General features: G+C 43.7%; 1 protein-coding gene across 2 annotated transcripts in view; it reads right to left on the minus strand.

The window, feature by feature from the left end:
- Positions 1 to 2096: 2096 nt before the first annotated feature.
- Positions 2097 to 22787, minus strand: part of LOC138516121 (TRAF-interacting protein with FHA domain-containing protein A-like) — a 62632-nt gene continuing 41941 nt past the window's right edge. For both annotated transcript variants that reach the window (XM_069630977.1, XM_069630978.1), the window contains exon 2: positions 2097 to 4653. In XM_069630977.1, coding sequence (XP_069487078.1) covers positions 4031 to 4633 — 603 coding nt within the window. In that variant the 5' untranslated portion in view covers positions 4634 to 4653 and the 3' untranslated portion in view covers positions 2097 to 4030. The remainder of the gene's footprint in view (positions 4654 to 22787) is intronic.

Raw genomic sequence — 22787 nt, forward strand, 5'->3', positions numbered from 1 at the left:
AAGACTATCCTCACATTGGTTCAAGTTTAAATGTGATTTAATATGTATAAAAAAGAAAAAAAAAACATTCCAACCCACCTCCCTCAATCGCCAACACCCTTACACTCCCAAGTATCTCAATCCCGACTCCCACGCACTCCTTCAATCCCCATGTTGATCATCAGTCTTCATTTCCATGGGTGTTTGCCACGTCCATGCGGAGCTGTTGGGGACTGCACAGTGCTCGCGGAGAATGCCTTAAAGGAGTGCTGGAGCCTGATCCCTCTGCAGAAGTGGTTGATAAAAAGCTGGCCAAGTCCACTCCCCGGATGTGCCTGCATATGAGCGTGGTGGCTCTCATCGCAGTCTCATTGGATGCAGACATGGCCTCTGCCAACTCACAAACCCTCTGTGCAACAAGAGTAACGCCATTTGTCCCATCGCCAATCCTCCTGCTCATACTATCCATGGCATTGGAGACCTGCCTTGATGCCCCCTAAAAAGCTTCCCTCATTGGCTGAGAGTGTGCTAGGTTCTCCTGTTTAATTCTTATGTGCTCCTGGCGTGCCTCAATCAGATTAAGCCTTTCCCAAATGACAGTAAAACCTAGTTGCAATACAGGGGATGCTTGCTCACCGGGCCGATTCCTCCCTGATGGACACTGCTGTGTCATATTAGCTTGTGCCATTGGTATCCTGCAGATGACGATCCTGCTGTACATGGCCAGTGGATAAGTGGAAGGGAGTAGTTGGGAAATGGTGGGAAGGGGAGAGGAGTCCAGCAGGTGAATATCCAGACTTGGACGTACTAGAGTGCGTACACTGGAGAGGTAAACAGGTGCAAGCAGGGGAAGTGATGAGGTGACAATCTACTAAGCAGTGATTGGAGCTGTCTCCTCATGACTGCTAGAAGGTTAATGGTGGTGGTAATGATGATGGAAGGGGGTGGAGCCTTGGTGCCTCTGATGGTTATGGTGGGCATGACAGCGGTGGTTGGTGTAGCCACAGACTCTGTGGCAGCTGATGTGGTGGCTACAGGCAAGGAGGGGCCAGTACCCGACTTTCCTCTTTTTTTGCAGCTGTATATCCCTTGCATCTCCGTATTGTTCGGTTCTGTGGGGTTGTTATGGCAGATCTGGTGCAGATGCGCTGGCATGTTTTGCATCTCCTGATGTTGCAGGTAGCGGAAGAAACACTGAATAATATGAAAAATAATGTTGAGAACTGCCAAAAGATGTTGGCACATATTTTGTCAGTACTTGGTCAGTCTAAAAAGACGGCATGGCTGATATGCTCGTATGCATTAATACCATACAGGTGAATCCATTATTCGCACATGCCATCATGAAATCCTGAACAAAAAGCATGCTTGTGTCAAAGCACCCCTGCACTGGTTATTGAATTTGACTGCAACCTTAAGTCATTAACATGCAGGAATTGAGGCCCATTTTCCTAGATTTCCATGTGTTGCCATCTGCATGCCACTCCCTCCTATGTGTGGGCATAACTTACACTTGAAATCAGTATTTATAAAGAGATCCGGTAGAACTTGAAATCCTTGCAAGTTACATCTAATTCACAAAGAAAATGAGCACTTCTTCCCAAAACAAGTTGTCCAAAATTGCACTCAAAATATTTTCTATTACATCGCTTGTTACTCCTCAGATCCTATACAAGATACACTTTCACACCTTCAAACCTCACATTCAACACGTACTCCTAAAATGTTTCGATGCAAGTGAAGCGTGTTCATGAAGGTGTCAGACACAGTAAACGTGTTGTCTACATTACACAAAATCACACTGCGCATGGGCGTGTACATCTTCCCCACTGAGACATGCCATTATTACTCTTCGGAATGCTCCCTGGTTTTATTTATTTTTTTTTTTTGGTAAGGTGCACAGGTGCACGTCACCCAACCCTGAGGCACTTACGTCAACACAAATCACAAATACCAGTTACCCTTATGAGAATCACTTGATAGTCCTTTTGTGAATTAGTCTCAAGTACTCATAAGAAGGTCAAACATATTGCTAGAAAAGACTTAGTGAGCCAGCATCGGCTGTTTTAATTTATTTTTTTACTTCACGAATGTGCGAGGAATTAAACTAAAGAGAATACATTTAAAAATATTTTATTGCTCTGCTACATTTAAAGTATATGAATTGTTCATAAATACTAAAAAAAACGAATACATTAAAAATAATTATATATGCATTTCAAAAGGTATATAGGCACAATTTAAAAATATTCCACATCTTTTAATATATAAAATAATTATGCATGTCATGTATAAGAAACACTATGTTCATAATAGGAACCCAGACATCATGGCGTCGGTGCTCATAACAGTGCCAGGACTCCATTGGAACAGAACATTCAAGTTAGGATGTGGAGAGTTCACATACAAGTAATTCATTTCTTAGTGAATAACCGGGGTTCTTAATAACCCGATTCAGGGGCCAATTCACTGGAACTCTGACATACTCCAGACTTATTCTCCTCTTTGCAGGAGTAGGTCAGTTACCACTGTTGACTTTTGTGAATCAAACAGTCAGACCTGATGCCCACTCCCTAAAAACTACGTTTCTTTATTTAAGTAACGAGCTAAATTGAAGTGTATCTTCATCTCATGACAGCAGTAAAGAAAAAAGAAAAAGAAACACAAAAAAAAGCACAGTGCAAAACACCCGATTTACCATCACACTTGAAATACAGCATGGGGACCACATACTCGAGGACTTGCCAAGACTATTATTAAGACATATGTAAAATAGGTTACACGTTTTGCATTAACTCCTGCCAATATACAAGAGATAAACAGAATACAGAGATTTTAAAATAATAGGTTCTTCGATATGACTCATGAACTAATCAGGTGAATGTTGTCTTTTGTTTTCTTCAGAACGTCACATTTACATTAAGCAGTCATGCAAGGGGTGAAAAGAACGCACTGGAGTACCGGATTCCAGAACGTGGCTGTGTTGGCATCACTTCCTGCCAGGACAAGAGACAGTAGACACGGGCCATTTTGATTTTTGTATATCCATACACATTCTTCACAATGATTGAACACCATAGAACCTTTTTTTCAATTTCTTTGGAGTGTAAAGAGTCTTCCTATTTAATAAAATTTCACTTGCCGGCATCGATTTTGTTAACAAAATTTGATCTATGTTTTGTCAGGGATTTTCAAAAATTGAAGGAAATATCATTTTGCTCGACATTTTATAATATAAGAACTTAATATTGTGTGCCCAAATTTACAAAGAAGTTACCAGGAGTAAGTCTGACACCTAAATAAGACTATTGTATTCACAAAAGTTACTTTGAGAAACTGACTTACACCTACCTGACTTACTAGGAGCAAGTTATTCAGAGTAGGAGTATGTCAGATGTAAGTCAGGGTTACTTGTAATAACTTTCTTTGTGAATGGAATAACCCTTTGCACGTGTAAGTCAAGAGCAAGTCTGAATTACTTGCGTCAGTTTCTTTGTGAATCGGGCCCATGTGGCTTTAATGGCTGGATTGCACTTTCCCTTCAAGGTCACGCACACCTGTGTCACAAGAAACATTGACATGCCATGCCAACCTTTGCTCTGACTATTGTGATGAGCTTCCTCCTCCCTTCCCTGTAGCCATTAACCCCACTTTTTCACAGTTGGTTTTTATTATTTTAACAGGGACCACTACCAGCCCAGCTGTAGCCATAAAACCCATTACTCCCATTTTGAAGGCCCCTTTTTTTCCCCCTTCTATTTTTTTAATACATGTTTTATCAACTTTAAAATTGTATACACATTTGGGGTTTTAAAACTAAAATATTTACAGGTTTTTGCGGATCTAGCACCAGATGACATTCTTATCCCAACTGCCCTAGTAGGTCACACTCCGGACAAGAATGTGGTAGGTCACATTTAACAAAGTTTTGTGGCCTTGGTTTTGTGAACAAGGTTAATGCGACAGGTATTTCATGACAATTAGTGTACTGTTATCATAGGCTCCAAGGTGTTTAGCATGCAAGGCATCGAAAGAGTCTTCCTCAAGCGGTTTACGATTCATTTTCATCCACTTCCTCTGCCGTTTCAGCCCGGGAAAAATGCCAGCTCGAGTTCAGGCTTGGGCTTGGGCTTAGGCTTAGTCTTGGGCTTGTGATGCCTTGTTCTGGAATGGGCTGCAGTGAAGGCGCAATGAGAATCTCCTGCAATGGCGATGTCGGCGTCAATTCAAAGTAGGTCTCAAAATATTCCAGGGACTCTCCAGCTTCCCGCTCGACCAAGAACTGAAAGTCGCCAAAGCGGAGCATGCACTTGCTTGGCAGCTCCATTTTGTTGAGGTAGCTCAGCTCCATATTATCTAGTATCAGTTTTGTCTTTCTGCTCATGTTCTTTATTTCAAAGCTCAGCTCTGAGCTGTTAAACTGCCTGAACGCCTGCAGAGCAAACTGCACTCGGGAGGCACGTGCGTCCCACAGGACATACGTACAGGTCTTGATGTCTCGCCCAAATGAAACCACCTCATCAGTTTTGTGCTTCTGTCTTTTGAAAAGGGAAATGGAGCGAAAGACTTGCTTGTCATTATGATGTGGATGGTATACCTTCATCCTGATGCACGCCAACATCTCCTCGGTCTCGGTTTCGTCAAAGGTAGCCATGATGACATGTAAATCTGGTCCTAAAAAGGAAAGGATTCACAACATATTATTCGGTAGCCTTGCTTGGTGCCTAGCATTTCAAGTTGTCCAATAATAACCACACAAAAATAGATTGGGCGTTAATCGAGGACATTCAGCATACTGAGTTCATTTGAGCAAAAACGATGGAGTTGAATGTACGTGTGACCAAACTAAAGCATCCAAAATGAAATCACGACTGTCCTTTTTGGTGATGGGGCTAATCAGTACAGACTCAATAGATTAAGTACAAGACAAACATTACTTACCCAGTAACTGTCTTTCTGCAGCTTGTATCTGCTTAGCATCACATGCCGCTATCTAGTAGTTAGCTCAGAGTATTACATCTAGGTTTTTTTAGATTCGAAAAAAGGGGGCATCCACATGGGCTTTCCTGTCACACTAGCCTTATCCTACATGTACAGGAACCCATGATCCTTCACACATTGATGTCTTCAGTTTTTTTGACATAAAATGTATTTACTGCACAAGCGCAGCAGTGCTTTTTACAGAGCCGTCCCTTCCTTCCATGCAGGGGTTGGCAGGCGCATGCGATTTTAAGCAGATACAAGCCAGAGAAAGATGATTACTGGTTAGTAATGTTTGCCTTTTGTGGCTGGTGAATCTGCTTAGACTAGCATGCACAATACCTTAAGGTTGCGGGTGAGCTGAAGGACCAGTTGAGAACAAATGATGTAGAACTGCATTTCACACCTAGGAATCTGCTCTTCAATAATGTTGTGTAAATGTATGCACAGAACTCCATGCTGCTGCCTTACAAATTTCCTCTAATGGTACTTTTGCCACAAAAACCATTGCTGCTCTAGAGGAGCGTGCTCTAGGGTGGGCAATATGTGCCAGTACATAGCATAGTTGTATACACCCAACAATCCACCTCACAAGGGTGGCTTAAATCATTATCACCCCTCCTCCCCCCTCCTCTTTCAAAGCAAATAAAGCATAGACTGCAGGTTGGGGAAGAAAGCTGCCAATTCGACCAGGGGGGTGACATGGAATTTTGGACAATTATTTTAGTGAAAAACCTGGATGTGTTTTTCCAACCACTTTACGCTTGAGAATAGTGACAAAGGGTGCAGTGACAGAGCTTGAAGCTCATGTATTCTTACAATAGAGGCGACTGCAAAAAGGAAGTCAACTCCTTTAAAAAGGAGATGTATGCTTTGGTTGGAAAAGAGGGCCCATCAATCTTTGAAAGTCCATATTTAGATTCCAGACAGGCATGGGCTGCACGACTGGTGGGTAAATGGGTTTTACTCCTTTCATCAACTCCTTTGACCACAGGCTCTTTCTATCACAATACTTTTTTGTTTGATGCTTGTGTTGTCAAGTGGACCTTTAGAGAATTGCAAACTAATCCTTAATCAAGGAGAAAAAATAATAATAAAAAAAACAGGCAGGTAACAATATCTGCTGATAAGCAGACAATTGGGGCGATTGGTTTCTTTGAACATCAAATGACAAGATTCCACTTTTTAAAGAAGTAGTGTCTATTATTGCGTTTTCTTGCCCCATGCAATGTCCATGGATCGTTCTGGCAAGTATACATGACCAAACTAGGTCTTCTGGAGCTATGGGGCCAATTTCATAGTCTAGGCCTAGGGACTTGGGTGTGCCATCTGCTGTCGTGTCAGTAGGTTGTGGACTGGAGATTGGTGGGCATGGTGAAACGCTCAAGAGGGTAACAGGACTGTCTCGTCCACAATGGTGCAAAAAGAACCAGGGTTAGCTGTTCCTGAAGTAACGTGTACTACTTTGCATATGCTTTTTCTATGACCCCATTACTACACAAATATCCCTAACCAGTTCCTCCATAGCGCGATAGTGCGCCGACTAGTGACCCTCCACCCCCTTTCCCCCTGTGGTGGGCACCCAGACGTGCAGGCAGGGCATTTTGCGTTCTTTGGTTGTGGCAAAAAGATCTACTGATGGAGAGCCCTCCCTCCCCGCAGTCTGGGAACATCTATTTGAATATGTTTGTGCCGAGTTCCATTCGCGTTCTTGCACATGAACTGTGCTCAAGCTCTGCGAGGCAATTGTGCTTTCCTGGCACAGGCTGGGCCTGGATTAATGTTTCTCTTGATGCAAGTCTGCCATGTTTGCTGCGTGAGAAGAGGCCGTGGTCTTGAATGCGTGCCGTCCTGTTTATGTCAAATATGACTGTGGTATTGTCGGCTTTGATAAGCACACTTTTGTTTGGGAGTGGCACCACGGGGCCTTTTTGATTGCTAAGACTTCCAGCACAATTATGTGCCAGTTGCCCATTTTTGTCCATCTGCCCTGCACAGTGAGCTCTCGACAGTGCGCCCTTGAGCCCCCCCCCTCCTCAAACAGACCCTTGAGGCTTCAAATGTAATGGTAATCTGATTGACAAAATGTCTGCCAACACATTTGACTCTGTCCACCACAGAACGGCATTAACCCCCTTTTGCGAAAGCACCACTAGCACGTCCCATCTTCCAGACACCTGTGACCATTGGTTCGCAAGACATTATTGCAAAGGGCGTGCATGTGGAATGATAAATATGCGTGATGCCTTAATTGCACTGTTTTTGGATGACCGAACTTGTAACAAGGGAGCTCGACTAATAATGCGTGCATTCTTGCTTGAGAGGGATAAGTTATGGCGGCCTTTGCTCCTAGAAATTGTTTGGTTTGCTTGGAACAGGGCACGATTTCTAGTCACGGATTGAAACCCCGAGTTGGTGTGGTAGATATAGGGTCTTCTGGGTATTTTTCTAGCATATTGCTGCATTCGCCAGAGTAATTATGCCCAGATAATGGTACACCGGTATGAGGCTGGTTGTACACAGTTCACATTCACAGGAGTGCATCATAAGCGTGGTCGAAGTGTACGAAAAGTAGTGGAACTATGTTCCCTAATGGCCTGCACCGCTCCCCACAAACCCCATTGTCACGCCCTCTCCCAAGCAAAATACAAACCCCCAAACACATGCGCCTGCTGTTTAGGGGAAAGCTGAGTGCAGTGCAATGAAAGTGAAAGTTTCAACTTCTTCCCACACTTTTATTTTAAAATGAAACCATTCCGGAACGCTTTCTTTTAAAAATAAAAGTATAGGAGCTGTAAAACTTAATTAAAAGAAGTAGAGGAGCACCGCTCCCGCCCACTTCGATCGCTGCTCATAAAGCACTGCTAAGGTAGTCAAGTCATATGGCGTCACCATCGTCAGCGTTTAACTTTCGCATATGCACCAGAAACCCCTCCCAAATATTCTTCAGACGTCTACGAAGAGCTATAGTTAAAAGGTACGTCTCATCCCTCTCATTCGTATGCGTCAGTTCCGTCAACCACATCTGCCGAGTAGCGGCAAAGTGGGATTTCCAGAACCTCAGGATACATTTGTTGGCAACGAGACACGCTAAATTAAACAATCTACGCTGCTTAACATTTACTTTACCAATGTCACCCAGGAAATATTGCACCAGGGCCAGCATGGACGGTACACCCGTCATTTCCGCCAACACCGACCAGAGTTCCAGTATTAAATGACACTACCAGAACATATGCAAGAAATCAACCAGCGACTTGTGGCATTTGGGGCAAGCATCAGAGGTGCCCCACGAAAACCTAGCAGTTGGGGCAGGGGTGTAAATGCAGCCGATTAAGACCCTTAAACTGTATCAGTCGATATCTGGCATTTATCGACGCCTCCTCCGTGAGGAGACGTGCCCATGTGATGTATTTTATTCTTCAAAGGAGAGGGGATTACCTCCTGGAGAGTTGCCATTCTGAACTTTTGCAGCTTTACATAGATGTGTTTGCTGTAATACCTGCGCTTTCCTGGTTGGCTAGTTCAGGCTTGATTGCCTTTTTTTGACAAAGCGCCATGCCTTTTTTGTAGAGGTAAAAGAGGATCCTGGGGCATTTTACTGGATTTTAGTGGCAGGTCGTGAGGTTTCGCCAGCATTTCCATGTAATAGCCTTCCTTTTTAATGGTTTTTTAATTGTTTTTTTTATAACACGCTTAATACCAGAGTTCAGTTTCTAAGCGTGGATCCGGGTTTCAAACCTCTGTTGCTCTGCGTGGTCTTGCTTCCAAGACCAGCACGTTGCCTCGGTGCTATCCTCCGATCACTTCTGCGTGTTGAATAACCACTTGTCTGATGTATCCCCTCCCACGCATGGAAAAACCATAATCTTTCACCCACCAGGGGGACCTGAACCGTGAGTCATTGCTTGGCGGCGGGCCGCCCTTCTTGGGGTTTAGACTATGTCTCACATGACCATAGTGCTGTGTAGGGGTGTAGGTATAGAGCTGCATTCCTGTGGTAGTGAACTACCCACTGGTTGGCTAAACTGCCCTGAAGATTGCCCGCACTAGCGGGCACGAAAGAAATGTTGATTGGAGGCTGCTCCACACTGTTTGTGTGGCCTCCCTGTAATGTGTCCTAAAGTCTTTAGGGTGTTGCAGGCTTTCAGTTCTCTGCTTGCAATTGGTCATTTATAACCAGCAATTCCATGTAATACCCTTCCTTTTTATGTTTTATTGGTTTTTTATAACGCGCTTAATACCAGAGTTCGGTTTCTAAGCGCGGATCCGAGATTCAAACCTCTGCTGCTCTGCGTGGTCTTGCTTCCAAGACCAGCACGTGGCTGGTCATTGCTGATTTTATTTCTCTGCTACAATGCCAAACTAGAGTCTTTGACAAGTTTGCCCAATAAATGTCTTAGGCTTGAAACCTAGGACGCACATCCAATCATAGCCCTGGATAACAGTGGCCCCTGCAGCTTGGCAAGCTCTGGATTCCACTGTGGCAAGGGGGTTTGTGATGACTGCGTTTGCAGTTGGCTTACTTTCAGGAAGAATCTTTTGGAAGACTGGTTGTAGTGGGTCAGGTAGGCCTTTGGCAAGGCCTCCATCTTGTCCCAGTAGGCCCGATTTGAATGTGCAATTAACACTGGCGTTGGAGATGCAGACCACTTTAGCCACGATCTTTCTGCCAGAAGAATAAATCCTGTTCCTTTACCTGTATGGAGGATGCTCAGTTGTCTAGAGTGGGACTTTGTTCGGCAGTAGTAACCGCCACGGAACCTGGTCTCAGATGGGTGGGGTGAACACATACATATAGGATCTGCAGGAGCAGCTTTTATTTTCTCCCTTCCTTAGGGTCTTAGCCTTTGTGGCTACAGGCTTATGGAGGGCGGGAACAATCCCCGTTCTTGCAGGATCTTAAAGCAATGTCTCCCGGGTCCCCTGAAAGGGGGTCTTCCTGTGTTCCAGCCTTCTTGTGTGGATGTACATCAACCAGTGCTCCAGATAAGATTTTGAGGTGGGAGTATTTTACGCATGCTTTTTCAAATTAGAGAGTGGGTGTAATCTCATGAGAGTAAAAATGTTTCCAGTTTCGGGGAGGGGCTTCCCTCAACTCTCTGCCTAACAAAATGCAAGTGTGCATCCAGGGGTGCACCTAGGCTAAAATTTAGGCAGGGGCTAACCCTAGCCCTAACCCTTCAAATGTTGAGAGAGGCACCAACTTCAGAGACGGTGGAGGAGTGGCAAACTTACTTGTGTAGGGGCATATAACCTCATTACTCATTGTAATGAGACTATTCTAGTGCAGCTTCAATGTTACAATCAGTTCGCTCTGTCCTTTATGTCTGAAACACCTACTTCTTGCAGATCCTGAAGGTCCTAGAAAGTGTGAAAATGGCAGATGGTGTGCAATGAATGATTTACCATCATAGCACAACAGGACATTACAGAATGTGGGGCAGTTCTCCGGGCGGCCCAAGCAACTTCAGTGTCTGGGAGCAACAGGGTAGAAAATGTAAGGTTGGTTCTACCACAGTCCGTTATAATAGGATCTCTGGTGTACTGACTGGCTGGCTGGTGAGACTATGTCTGCCTGTCAAATCCAGTGTTACGAGACTGGGGGAGGGCCAGTGCAGCAATAATGCAATTCTATGCTGCAGTATTGGAGCCACTAGCAGAGCAGCACCAGAGTACACCAATGTGTCCCTACACTTAAAACTGTCCTATTGTAACGGAGTAAACATAATCATTTATAAGCACTCCAATTTTTGCAGTTGAAGTCAGGGTGAGATTACATTATTTGCGCAGGATCACATAATTGCGCTAAACAGCGAAGCAGGGATTTTAACCCACTCTTTCAATTTGGGCACGGCCATCTTCTTCGATGCTTTAATTCGAACAAATATTGAAGTTTTGGGTGTCAAGACCTACACAAATACTGTCCTATAGAGTTTACTTGCAAAATGCACAAATTGCATAGTAAAGCATCATGACAACATGTAAATCCTTAGAGCAGCATGTTGGGCCAAAATAAAGCACTGTAGCTTTATTTTCCACATCCTGAATGGAAAATGCTAAAATGCAAAGCAAAAAATATTAGGATTTATTCACTTTATTTTCAGCGTAAAACACACAAAAAAAGGTTGTGCCATAAACTCACTTAGGTTTGGAGCTTCCTCACAAACCACACGTGTTATGTATGGTTTAAGAACATTCAACTAAGGACATACAGGCAAACTTTACTTTTTAGCATATCAAGCTGTTAGACGTTATGGGTATGAACAGATTTTCAAAGGGTGTGTGTTTTATTGTGTTGCTCGCTTTAACAGTCACAGATTTGCAAGGGGACTCGTGGTCATTCAGTTGGCAAATCACCATCACGCATAGGACGGTCTACGCGGCTGATGACAAAAGAAACGTGTTTCTCAAGAGTCACAGCCCCCGAGACACACAGGCTGCGTTGACAACAGTGTGTTGTCGAGTTCATCAGGGACGCAACGCAGTCTGTGTGTCTCAGGGGGGCTGTGACTCTGGGAAACAGGCAGTTGCTTGATCATCCGACCCGAGCAGATAGTAGATTTGCTTCGTGAGAAACAAAATGCACACAGAAGCATGTTCCTGATCCTTTCAACCGTTTTAAATTACGTTTTTGTTTTCTCTCTGACAGCCTGGACCATACGAGATCAGATCAGATAGCAGTCTGGGCTGTCAGAGAGAAAATAAAAATGCAATTTAAAAGTGCCGGCAAGCAGAAGGGCGGGATTCTTACCTGGCTAGTGGCTCCTGGTGCCACCACGTTTGTGGCCTCCTCGCTCAGCTTACTCTTCAAATGAAAAAACGCAGCAGAAGGACAAGTGCATTTCTGGAAATGTATTCCTGGGCCGAGGGGGTGGGTTGAGCCCTGGATACATGTCTCGGAGAGAGACTGGCAAAGGTAGGGTATGCCTTCCTCAGGGCAGGAGCTTGCTTGCTACAGTGCCATGTAGTGGTGTAAAGTATGGTTTTTTTAATTAATAAACATAGCGTACATTGTACGCAGTAGAAAATGAAATCACCGCAATAGTTGACGAATAAGGAGAATTTGCACTGAAAGCTTGATTTGTCACAACACATTGACTGCCTTGGACAGTCTCGCTCCAGGTTCCTTCCTTATTATTCAGGTCTGCCACTAACTTGCCTGTACCACATCCTCCTACTTTTTCGTGATCTGCTTATCTCTTTGGTTTACTGCCCAAATGTCTCCATCGCTTGCCTCTTTCCACTATTCCTGGACCACTTTGGGGTATGCATCGTCATCTTCACCAGCATCTCTGCAAGCCTTAAATAAGTGGGGCTGTTTTGTCAAAATTCTTGTGCTTTAAAACCTCCCCCAGAATAATGTTTTTTGGGGCGGGGGTGTTGGGGAAGGGTAATGTTGTGGCCACTGTACCACTAGTTTTCTCGACTCTTGCACTAGGGTACATTTAATGTGTGTTAAACTGTTGAAATGCAGTCTAAAATGTCAAATGAGGGTCGACAATTAAAGAAAAATCTAAAATGCCCACAATCACCTCCCTGAAATTATTCTGATTTTTACAGGAGGAAAAGCTCTTCTACCAGCCTTCCCAACCTTGACACATGGGTTGAAGAATGCCAATCGCACTGATTCCCCCCCCCCACCCGCCACAGGGTCACAGTTTGACAACATGCGGGCATCTATCAGTGCTTGCATCAGAGTTCAAATCAGGGCAGCACTTATATATTTTGTACGCTATGTTCTCCCAATTCTGTGACATTGGATGTCTTTCAGAACTGTGAAAAGTCCATCTAGATGCCAATATTTCAGCCCTTCACAGGTAGGCTAACTTCTTGTCGCATGTGTAAAGCAATGAGTGGCAAGATGGCTGCCACCATTAACCAAGTTATGCATACTGTAGGTCTCCACCATGGCAACATGTATGACAGCAATTGGCTACATTTATCGAGCACATGAATCTGAAGGACACACAAATTGCAGCTCCTCTGAACCTTCAAAGAATTGTTCAAACAATACATATAATCTCACACATCACAATTGGGAGGGGAGTGGGTTTTGGCGCATGAGGTTGGAGGATGACCAAGAGAACAGCAGGAGGGAATCGCCAGCTTGTGAAGGGCATTCGTGGAGCAGGTGAGTTATTGGCTTAGGGGTGGAAGTGGTTCTGCAGTGCGAGTGTGCGTGTTTGTGTAGCAAGTGAGTACAGAAGTTAGTGTAAATGAATTGAATGGTACACAATTAAAGGAGGAAGTTTGAGTAGTAGTAGTAGAAGTGTAAAGGAGGGGAGTAACCATAGTCACTGAGGGAGCAGGAGAAGAGTGAAGGAGGGAATAGGAGGAAGAAGTAATAACATGGAAGGGTGGAGGGCGGGAACTAATTAGGAACTTACATCGGAGGGACAGAGGATTGTTGGCAGGAGTAAGGAGAGGGGTGCAGTAGTATAAGTAGAAGGAAAGAAGTGAGTGCTGTCATGATAGACCCGGCCTTAATCCAAAAGTAAGTGCAAGGCACGGTCTCAATTCCCGTTAGAACATGAGCCTTAGAGAGAGTAAGGGAGTCCCTGAGGGAGTTTAGATAGCCTGCACTTGGGTAAGCAGCTCAAGAACAAGCCAGTATTTAGATAGTAAAGGTCAACATTCTGTAGCATTAATCAGGGGGGGGGGGTTACGGACACCTAGGCTAGGGAGTTGGGTCAAAACCAATGAGGCGGGGGGCGTAGGGAGTAGGGGAATAAACGTCAATAACATAGGTAAACCAAGATATGTTATAAAAATAGTTTGCCTTCTATATTTGTGATTGGTTTAAGGTTTTAGAAGGTTAGCTTTATCATCCCTTCTCAAGATGCTTTTTCTTTTTTTATTGCAGCAGTATCAGCAAACTTTGTATGCCTCACGATTCAGAAACTTTCAGAGGCTTCTCCTGCCTCTGGACTATCAAGTTTGACCAACGTTTTCACAGAAGCTTCTTCTGTCTCTTAGCTTCTGAGTTATCTCAGAGTCAGTGCCCGCTTCTTGGCTTGGGCGAGATTTAGAGCAGTGTCTTAAATTCGTTGCTTGGGTTGTTACTCATCCATGTGGCCATCCCAGACAGTAACGTGAAAGTAATGGGCACAAGCAAACTGGTTGCAACAGAGGAACAACGTGGCAGTAGTGGTGGAAATCTATGAAACTTGATTTGTGTGGGGACATGAAGGGCAGCGTTTTGATGATAAACCGCGAAGAAGAATACAAAACTCTCAAAATGCCATTGAGTGTTCAAGGTGTGGGTTTGGATCTCATGGCAAACTCGGGCTCACCACATGCACTATAATACCCTTGGATATGGAAAAGGAGATGCCAGCTCAAATTAAGTGGTGCAGTATGTTCGTGTGCTGCACAGATGCGTGTGGTAGCTGAATCTGGTCCAATGTAGTTCTTAGACAAACATTCCCTACAACACTTTCAAAGAAACCGATATGTTTTAAATCGATTGTGTACGGCCACAGCACACTGAATGTGTCTGATCTCGGAAGCTAAGCAGTGTCAGGCTTAGTTAGTACCTGGGTAGGCTAAAAAAAAAATTTGATTGGTTAAGGCCAATATTTTGATGTTAATCCAAATGGCAATTTCGCAAAGCCTTCTTCCCGCCTTAATTTGTTTTTTTAAACACTAACATGTAGATGGTACGTTTGGATAAGGTATATGGTAAGTAGTTGAGTGCTCAAACCAAAGTCACTATTCAATGGCATTCTGTGTTCTACATTAGCAGATACTCCAAGAACACTGGCAACACTTACTTTTAAGCAACACTGACCCAATAGCGGACCATTTGCCATACAGAAAAAGTGAGTATCTGTGCGATTGAGTTAGTGAGTGAATTCAAGTGCGATTAACGTTATATTGTAGGGCAAACAGCCCAACCTGTCTTTAGGCACTGTTGTCAAATCTGTTGGCGACCCCCCATAAAAAAAAACATCTGCGATTTTAAGTGTGCACGATACGAATGATACGAGGGACACGACCACAAAGAGTTCCTCTTTACAGGGAGGGCCTCGCTGTGCACACCAGGTTGTCACGTGCACAGGAACGTTGGACAAGCAAACCATACAGTTCCTCAAATGAGACGGGGGAGGGGAATAAGTGGAAGTGTGAAGTGTGCATCTTCTCTGCAGTCTTGTCATTGGATTGCATCAGCACTGAACGGAAGTTCTTGGGAGGCCAGGCCACTAGGAAGGGGAACACAATTCACCAAGAGTCGGGCTGGAATAATTAACTTATTTTTCGCAACAACTCAGAGGAAACAACATTTGGTTTCTTAGATCATCCATGGAGAAGCCTTGTTAAAAGGGACAGTGTGAAATATGAGGTCAGAAAGAAACCAGGGTAGGGAGACTGACAGGGAATCGCGAGTTCCTTTGATCCCTGAAGATGTAACGTCTTTGTTGAAAATACGGCTTATAATGAACCCCAAAACCTCATAATGGCAGTACATTCGGTCGCTACTGAGAATCGAAAGCAACATTCTGCCCGGAGAGAAAAGTCAGCCTGGTTTTACTTGGCAGCTTTCAGTGACTTCCCACCAGCTCCCAACTATCTGTCTCCTTTCCAGCGGCTGGGAAGTTTCGTCCAATCTTTAAATGATAAACGCTTGCAGGGTGTCAAGTAATGTTGGGAGAGGGACTGCTCTGTCAGGCAGTGGAGAAGACATTTGTGAACACAAGCAGCAGAGCTTTGTGAAGGCTCCCGAAAGACTAGGTCGGGTTGAGAGTCTGCATTTTACAGCTTCCATCTTCCAGCCAGGCCAAGTTTAATTTAACGCCCCTTTATCAGCATGCCGCGAGGTTTTTCAAGCTTTGGGCAGGATGTTTATGGTGTATATTTTTCTTATTTAAAATGGTCATTCATACATCATATTTAGTCTTAACAGAGTAGAGTCATTGTGATGTCATGAAATTCTATTGAGAATGTTTTGTTCCCACTGTATGTTCTAGTCTGGTCATTTGTTGAAGCATGGCCGAGGAGCTGACCAACATCAGTGCTCCACTCTTGTTATTTGTTCCCTATCAGTAAGCTCACTCCAGCCAGTCCTGAAAAGATGTGGCGGTTGCAATAGCATTTGCATCTTATTGAATTACTGAAGCTAAGAAGAAGTGTTATGTTATCGAATGAGAAGCGCTACCATGCGCATGTAGGGCGGAGCACTTCAACCAATGTCTATGGGGGACAGATTTCATCCACGCGAGACTGCAAGGCCTCGACTAACCTTCTAAAAAGGCAGGCATGGCTGCCAAGATCGCACCAAGAATAAGGATCTCGTCCAAGTCAATGGAGATTAGGTATAATATGGAGTTTCAGGCAGACATACGTGTGTGGTATTAAGGTGCATCTCAAGAATTATGTTGCAAACAAGGTGCACAAGGCAGGAACAGCAGGGGAATGCAGGAGAACAATTAACAGGGTGCACGCATGTCAGAGGCTGCGCCTTGTCCCAGGAACAATGGGATCTGGTTCTTAAGGCGGTTGCAAAGGGTTGGTCGCCTATCAAGAGATTTGATGAGACCGAGAACATAAGCCCAAGTGGCAGTAGAACTTAGTAGGGAGGCAAGTATATTGAACAAAAGAAAAATGTGTATATCCCTGGAGGACGCAGCGGTCAGAATATTCCAAAACAGCCATGTAGGGCATCCTAGGATGTCAGGCACTAAAGAGGAAGACAAGTGTACGTGGGCCAACCATAAGCCACAATTGAATGCCTCACAGTTCGCTTCTGCAGTTACTTTGCAATATTGTACTTCCTAAAGTAATTCCGACTGTCATGCCTATTAAGTTGCTAGCAGCTTTGTTCTAGACTACAACCCAGCTGCATGTCCTGCTCCTGTACATGTTCTGGTAAGCACTGCGTTGCAATTAACAACCTGTATTTTGCCTGCATACCGGGACACTTGGACCATGATATTACCTGTCTGCAAGGCCCATCCTCCCCTTGCTACAATGCTGTAAGGCTTACTCACCATGACACTGTTTACTATGCCGTTATAACTGTCTGCATGTCTGAAGTAGCCTCCATTCCATGAGGCGAGGGTTTGCCAGTCTGTATACATATACCTATTATGCCTTCTATGCGGTCTGCATGTCTGAAGTAGCCCCGTGCCATGAGGTGAGGCTTTACCAGTTGATGTACCCACACTGACTTTGTCTAATATGCTTGATTACCTGCGGGTACCAACCACCATCACTAAACTACATGATCATTCTTGCACGTTATGAACTGTACTATGCACTTTCTGTAACTAGTGCCCAGATGCCTGAGGGTTAGGTGCGCTGAAACAGATTCAAATATAAATAAGGAACACTTTTGATGGCTAAGGATGCTGACCGGTATGTAAGGGTGAGCAGAGAATGCCACGGTAACAACGAAGGGCTATGCATCAACTACAGAAGCCTCATATTGGTGGAGTTCCTTGACAAGCTGTGGGACAAGGTTGCTTTGGATGTCATGGGACAATTATACATTCTCCAGGAGGAGCCTAAGCTTCTGCATGGTTACAACTGACTACTTTTCACACTGGCCAGAGCCTAATTTTTTAAGTGAAATCCCCACTGACAAAGTGGTTGGTTTCAGGTCTGCAGTCTGCGTAGGTTTGGGGGCACTCCAGCTCCTAATGACGAACAATTGGACCCAATTAACTTCACAAGACATGAAAGAGTTTTTAAGACAAAAAAGGCATTGGCCAACCCACCAAGCACTTTACAACTCATAATGAAAAGAGGTTGTGGATGGATTCAACAGAGTAATCAAGGGCCATGTACAACTGTTGCTAAGGGACACCCGTAAGTAATGAAAATGATGCCCATGTACAGAAAACACGAACAGCCAACTCTGGGGGTGCACCCCCTGTGAGTTGATGAGACGTGGGGTGGGGGGGTGGGGGGGAGATTTCAGATGGCAATCTTAGCTGGGGCAACAGTACAAACAGAAGGGAGTAAGGGCGAATGAAGGAAAGGGTAGATAAACACACCAACAACAGGTATACAAGAGTAAATATTACTGGAATTTACCGGAAAAAAAGACCACAACATTGTGATAAGCGAAAGGGTGGGAATCAGGCATCCCATTTGGTGCTTCAGGATACATCCAAGTTTAGTGAGCCCATCATGGCGATGGTCTCCAATTTGTCAATCAAAATGCTGGTAAAGGATTGAATATAGGCACTGGCCAGGGCCTCTGGTATCTTAGCTGAGCATCTTTTTACACCATCAAGGTAGTCGATTGTAGTGTTGGGGGAGGGCGTGAAGGAGAACAGTTGTGTGATACGGTCATTGAAGCATGAATTAAGAACAGGCTCAGTGTTACCCAGACAAAGATTGGCATCCCTCTGCTTATGATCTAGTAACAAGGGTAGTCTTATCAAGGGTCAAGTCCTAAAAAAGGGGGGGGCAGTGGGGGACTTATTAACACACCAATTGAATGCAGTGTCAAATTAGCATATCAAGGTGCCCTCTGAAAAAAGTGGGTGGGGGGGGGGACTCTGTCCAACTGAGTGTACTCTCGACTTGAGCCCTGATTCTTAAATGTTTCAGAGTCAAGTAGAGAACATTTTAGGCTCACGTTTGCACTGCTCTACACAAGGAACTAGGTTTGACCTTAGAGTTTGTGTTTTACATGCAAACAGAAAACATTACTGTTCTAGGTGCTCCCTTTCTCTGGCCGTTTTATTTCCAGTGATTGGTTGCTTGTGTGGTTGTAGTGCTAAACATACGACAACAAAAAGACTCAATTTGATTTTCCTTTGCCACTCACTAGCTGCCTCTACTTAGCTCAGAGTCCCCTTGCCCTCTGCTAGGTCTGTTCTTTGCCCTGTGCCAGCCCTTGGTGTGATAACTGTACAGCACTCTGCAGCTACTCTTACAGAACAGCCCTTGACACTGTCTCACATACCTAAACACATACCTAAACACTGATCCATCAAATCAATCTGTCTCCTGCCCCACCACACGGTCTCATGTCCCACCTTAGCGCATACACACACCCATAATCAGGGACGTCATTTCACCGGCAGGGGTAGCGCAATGACATCACATGACCCTTGACCCCTAATGACATCACAGGAAGTGATGTAATTTGACCCCACCCCGTCATGGCATCATGGGAAGCGATGGAACACGACTGTTTCCCCTTTGACAAAACAGGAAGTGGGATCACATAGCATTGTTTCACTATGAAAAATATGGTTACAATTTCACTGTAACGTGATATACATTTCATACAAGAATGGATCACCATATATATTGGCAGAAAAAACATGCTATAACTGCAACATGCGATAAGCAAAATACATAGTCCGAAATGGATGCTTATGCTACCCTAAATGCCTTTTGGAGGATTCTGTCTGCATTGTGAATTTGAGGTGTTTAAGAGGGATTCAACCTCATGAAGTGTGTCTGAAATAAACCTTTAATGAGTCTAGCAATTATTGTTTAGAATTCCAGAAAGACAAATTATTTTGTTATTCCTATTCTTTCTTATTTAGGGTCACTACTCAAAGTGTTACACTTGTGGTACCCCCTATTTTTTTGAGAAGCCTGAACAAGAAAGCCAGCCACTCTAGAAACAAAGAGGCACATGGCATTGGCCACAGCCCAGGAACTTCAATTTGTTAAAAAACAAAAAACCTTTTTATTTTTTAGGGTTAGCAAGGGAGACCTCAGGGGTCGCAAGTGCGACCACTGGCGTCCCCTAAATGACGTCCCAGCCCACAACTCTTTGGCACTGCCTCTCTTGTCATTTACATTTCCTCACACTGCCTAAAAATATCCTAACAAGCTGCCTCACATTGTGGACAGTCACCAATTCGAAAATTCAATTTGGAATCTACCATTTAAACCCCACTATTGAGAAAAAAGAATTTTAGCATAGCAAATAAACACGCAATTCGGGATGGGGCAAAGAAAAAGTCAAAAATGGGGAGGGGACCTGAAGGGGTGAGGATATGGGGGTGAACCCCTTCTAAAAAAAGAAGAAAAAAAAACAAATGAAGGGCAACTATAGCCCGTTCTCATTAAAAGGCTTTTTGGATTGATGACAAACCCTCACATCACCCTGGCACGGCTTCATAACCCTTCACACTGCCCCATAATAACACTATATTGTACTTTAAAGTATGCTACAAAGGCTAAAGAACTTTAAATCACTGGTGGTCTCCATGGATTCCTATTTTCCCCCATCCCCGCAGAAAGTGACAAACATTGTAAAACAATCTTCACACTCAGCCCTACAGATAAGGGGTGTATCAGCCACTTTTACTCCCTAAAAATTGGCAAATACTCCCAAAAAATAAAAACAGGAGTCAAAATACCCCCAACAAAAAATAGGAAACTTAGTGCAAAGAAATAATTACTGCTAAAACATTTCCGTTTTCCAGTTAAAACATATTTTTTCCCCGCTTATAAAATACACTTTGGGAACCGGAGTTACATTTTTACTCCCTAAAAAAGCATTTTACTCTCAACTTTAAAAAATAGGGATAAAATACTCCCACTTCCAAATCTTATCTGGAACACTGCCCAATGAGAGTATTTTATAAGCGAGTAAAAATAAATAGGTTTTAACTGGAAAACAGAAATGTTTTCGTAGTAAATATTTGTTTGCACCAAGTTATTCATACACATTAAAAGATACAGGTTTACTTCTTCCCATCAGGCAGTAATAACAGTAGTTTCTTCCTGTGGTACTACGTGCACTACTGGCCCAAACATATCCAAGGAGCTGTGCGGGTAAAAGCAGGCACACAAGGTTCTACGTTTCTGTTTCCTATTTTTTGATGGGAGTATTGTTACTCCCTATTTTAATTTTTTTGCCAGTATTTGCCTATTTTTAGGGAGTAAAAGTGGCTGATACACCCCTTATCTATTGGGATGGTTATGGGACTGCAAATATGAACAGTCATTATTTGTGAAAGCACCTTTCTAGCACACTCTGTCAATGGCTATCTAAGCGCATATTACCCCTAAAATTTACAAAGAGGATTTTACAAATGAAGAATATATGCACAGCCATGTATTTAATTCTACTCACCCTCTAATTAATATGACAAGTTTGGGGGGAAGAATAGGAAGCTACTACTTGACATACTGGCTAAGGTAGGCTTCGACATTCCTGAGACATTGGACTAAACATTTACTCAATACATGCCTATAAATATAAAATGCATTAAAGTACACACACGCCGAAACTATTGATTTTGTCAATGGATATATTTAAACCAACCACGACAAGTCCACCAGGGATTGGTAACTGGGTTGTCGAGCTACTGCTTCCAGCATTAAGCACTGCATATATAGGACACTCATTTAGATCAGCCAATCCATGTGCCCAATCCACTAGGCACTCACGCAGCACACAAGGAGAGATAGGATGACATGCATAGAGTTCTATACATTACAGATCACTGATGCTTAGAGACAAGTCTTCCCACAACCTTCATTAAGAGTTAAGCTCAAGGACCAGGAACATGTCCCCTTGTTCCCGGAGTCTAACATGTGCCTGGTGCACGAGGGGAGCGTTCACACAGGGTCTGACGTCTATACCACTCTACCCTCTAAAGTGCTGAAGAGAAGGGACACGCACTTCCTGCTATTGCAACAGTTTATACTGTTGTGGTGAGGGTGGTGGGGTGGCAGGGCATCAATTTTTAACCAGATGATGAAACAACTTCCTCACAGCATCACAGGTTGCTCGTGAAATTTGTCGAAAATTGTGTAAACGGTTTTGGAAAATGATTAGCAAAGGTGTCTTTTATGAGCCCAAGCAAGTGCAAATTCCCAAAAGGTTAAACAAATTATTTTCACTTATGACGTTCAGAATGTACATCTTTGTGTAAATCACAAACATTTGCATATGTTTGGCGCACTAACAAAGGTACAATGATAAATAATGTGATTCACAGTGTTGACCGCAGTCTATTGTCAGATACAGATCCTGAAGAAGTGCACATACAAACAAGATTTTTTTATTTTATTTTTATCAGCTACAAAAGGTACACAAATGTTAACACGTCAAAGCAATGTAATAAAGGGTTGCTAAGCAAGAGCTAAAAGTAGCTCCTAGGAGCCACTTCTAAAGAACAAGCCGCTAGTAGGAAGTATACAGCATGCAACAATCTCAACTTCAACAAGAGATTCAATCAATGCCACTTTTTCCATCAAGTACAGTAACAAATTCATTAGGAGTCTGAGTACAGACTGGAAGATTCCAAGCGAGTAATGTAAACATGAAGAGGAACAGAACCCATCCTTCTATTTCAGTTACCGAGTTTGAGCCATTGAAAAAAAGTCCAGTTTGTGCATAGCTTAAGAGTGCAAAAAGCAAATGCAGATACTCGTTTATGTCAAGCTAGCCTAAACTACAAGCAGGAGCCAAATTGCTCCCAGTTTTGATCCTTGCAACTATACACATGCAGTACGCATGCAGATGTCCCGTTTGCGCATACCCACACCGCAACATGAACTGTAAATCGTGTGCAGTTTGCAGAGAAAGCTGGGATACATTCCCAAGTGTTTATGTCTCATTAGTGCCTGGAAAGGGCTTCGCTAGTTAGCCTCTGTAGTATTCTAGGTACTAGGTGCTTTGTGACAGGCATTACATGTCAGTGCTAATGTGATGTTATATCTTACGCCAATACATATAAAGTGTGCTGCCTGCATGCGCAGGCCTGGAATGTTTGTGTTAGAAAGAAGTGTGAGGTCCGTTTGGAACGGGGTGACTTGAAGCAGTTGAACAGAGAAGCTGGATGGCGGTGGATGCAGGCAGAGCACCGGGTTTATAAATGAATAAACTTTACCCGTGTTTG

The sequence above is a fragment of the Ambystoma mexicanum genome, chromosome 6q (assembly GCF_040938575.1).
Source record: "Ambystoma mexicanum isolate Mex_15411 chromosome 6q, UKY_AmexF1_1, whole genome shotgun sequence".
Lineage (NCBI taxonomy): Eukaryota > Metazoa > Chordata > Amphibia > Caudata > Ambystomatidae > Ambystoma > Ambystoma mexicanum.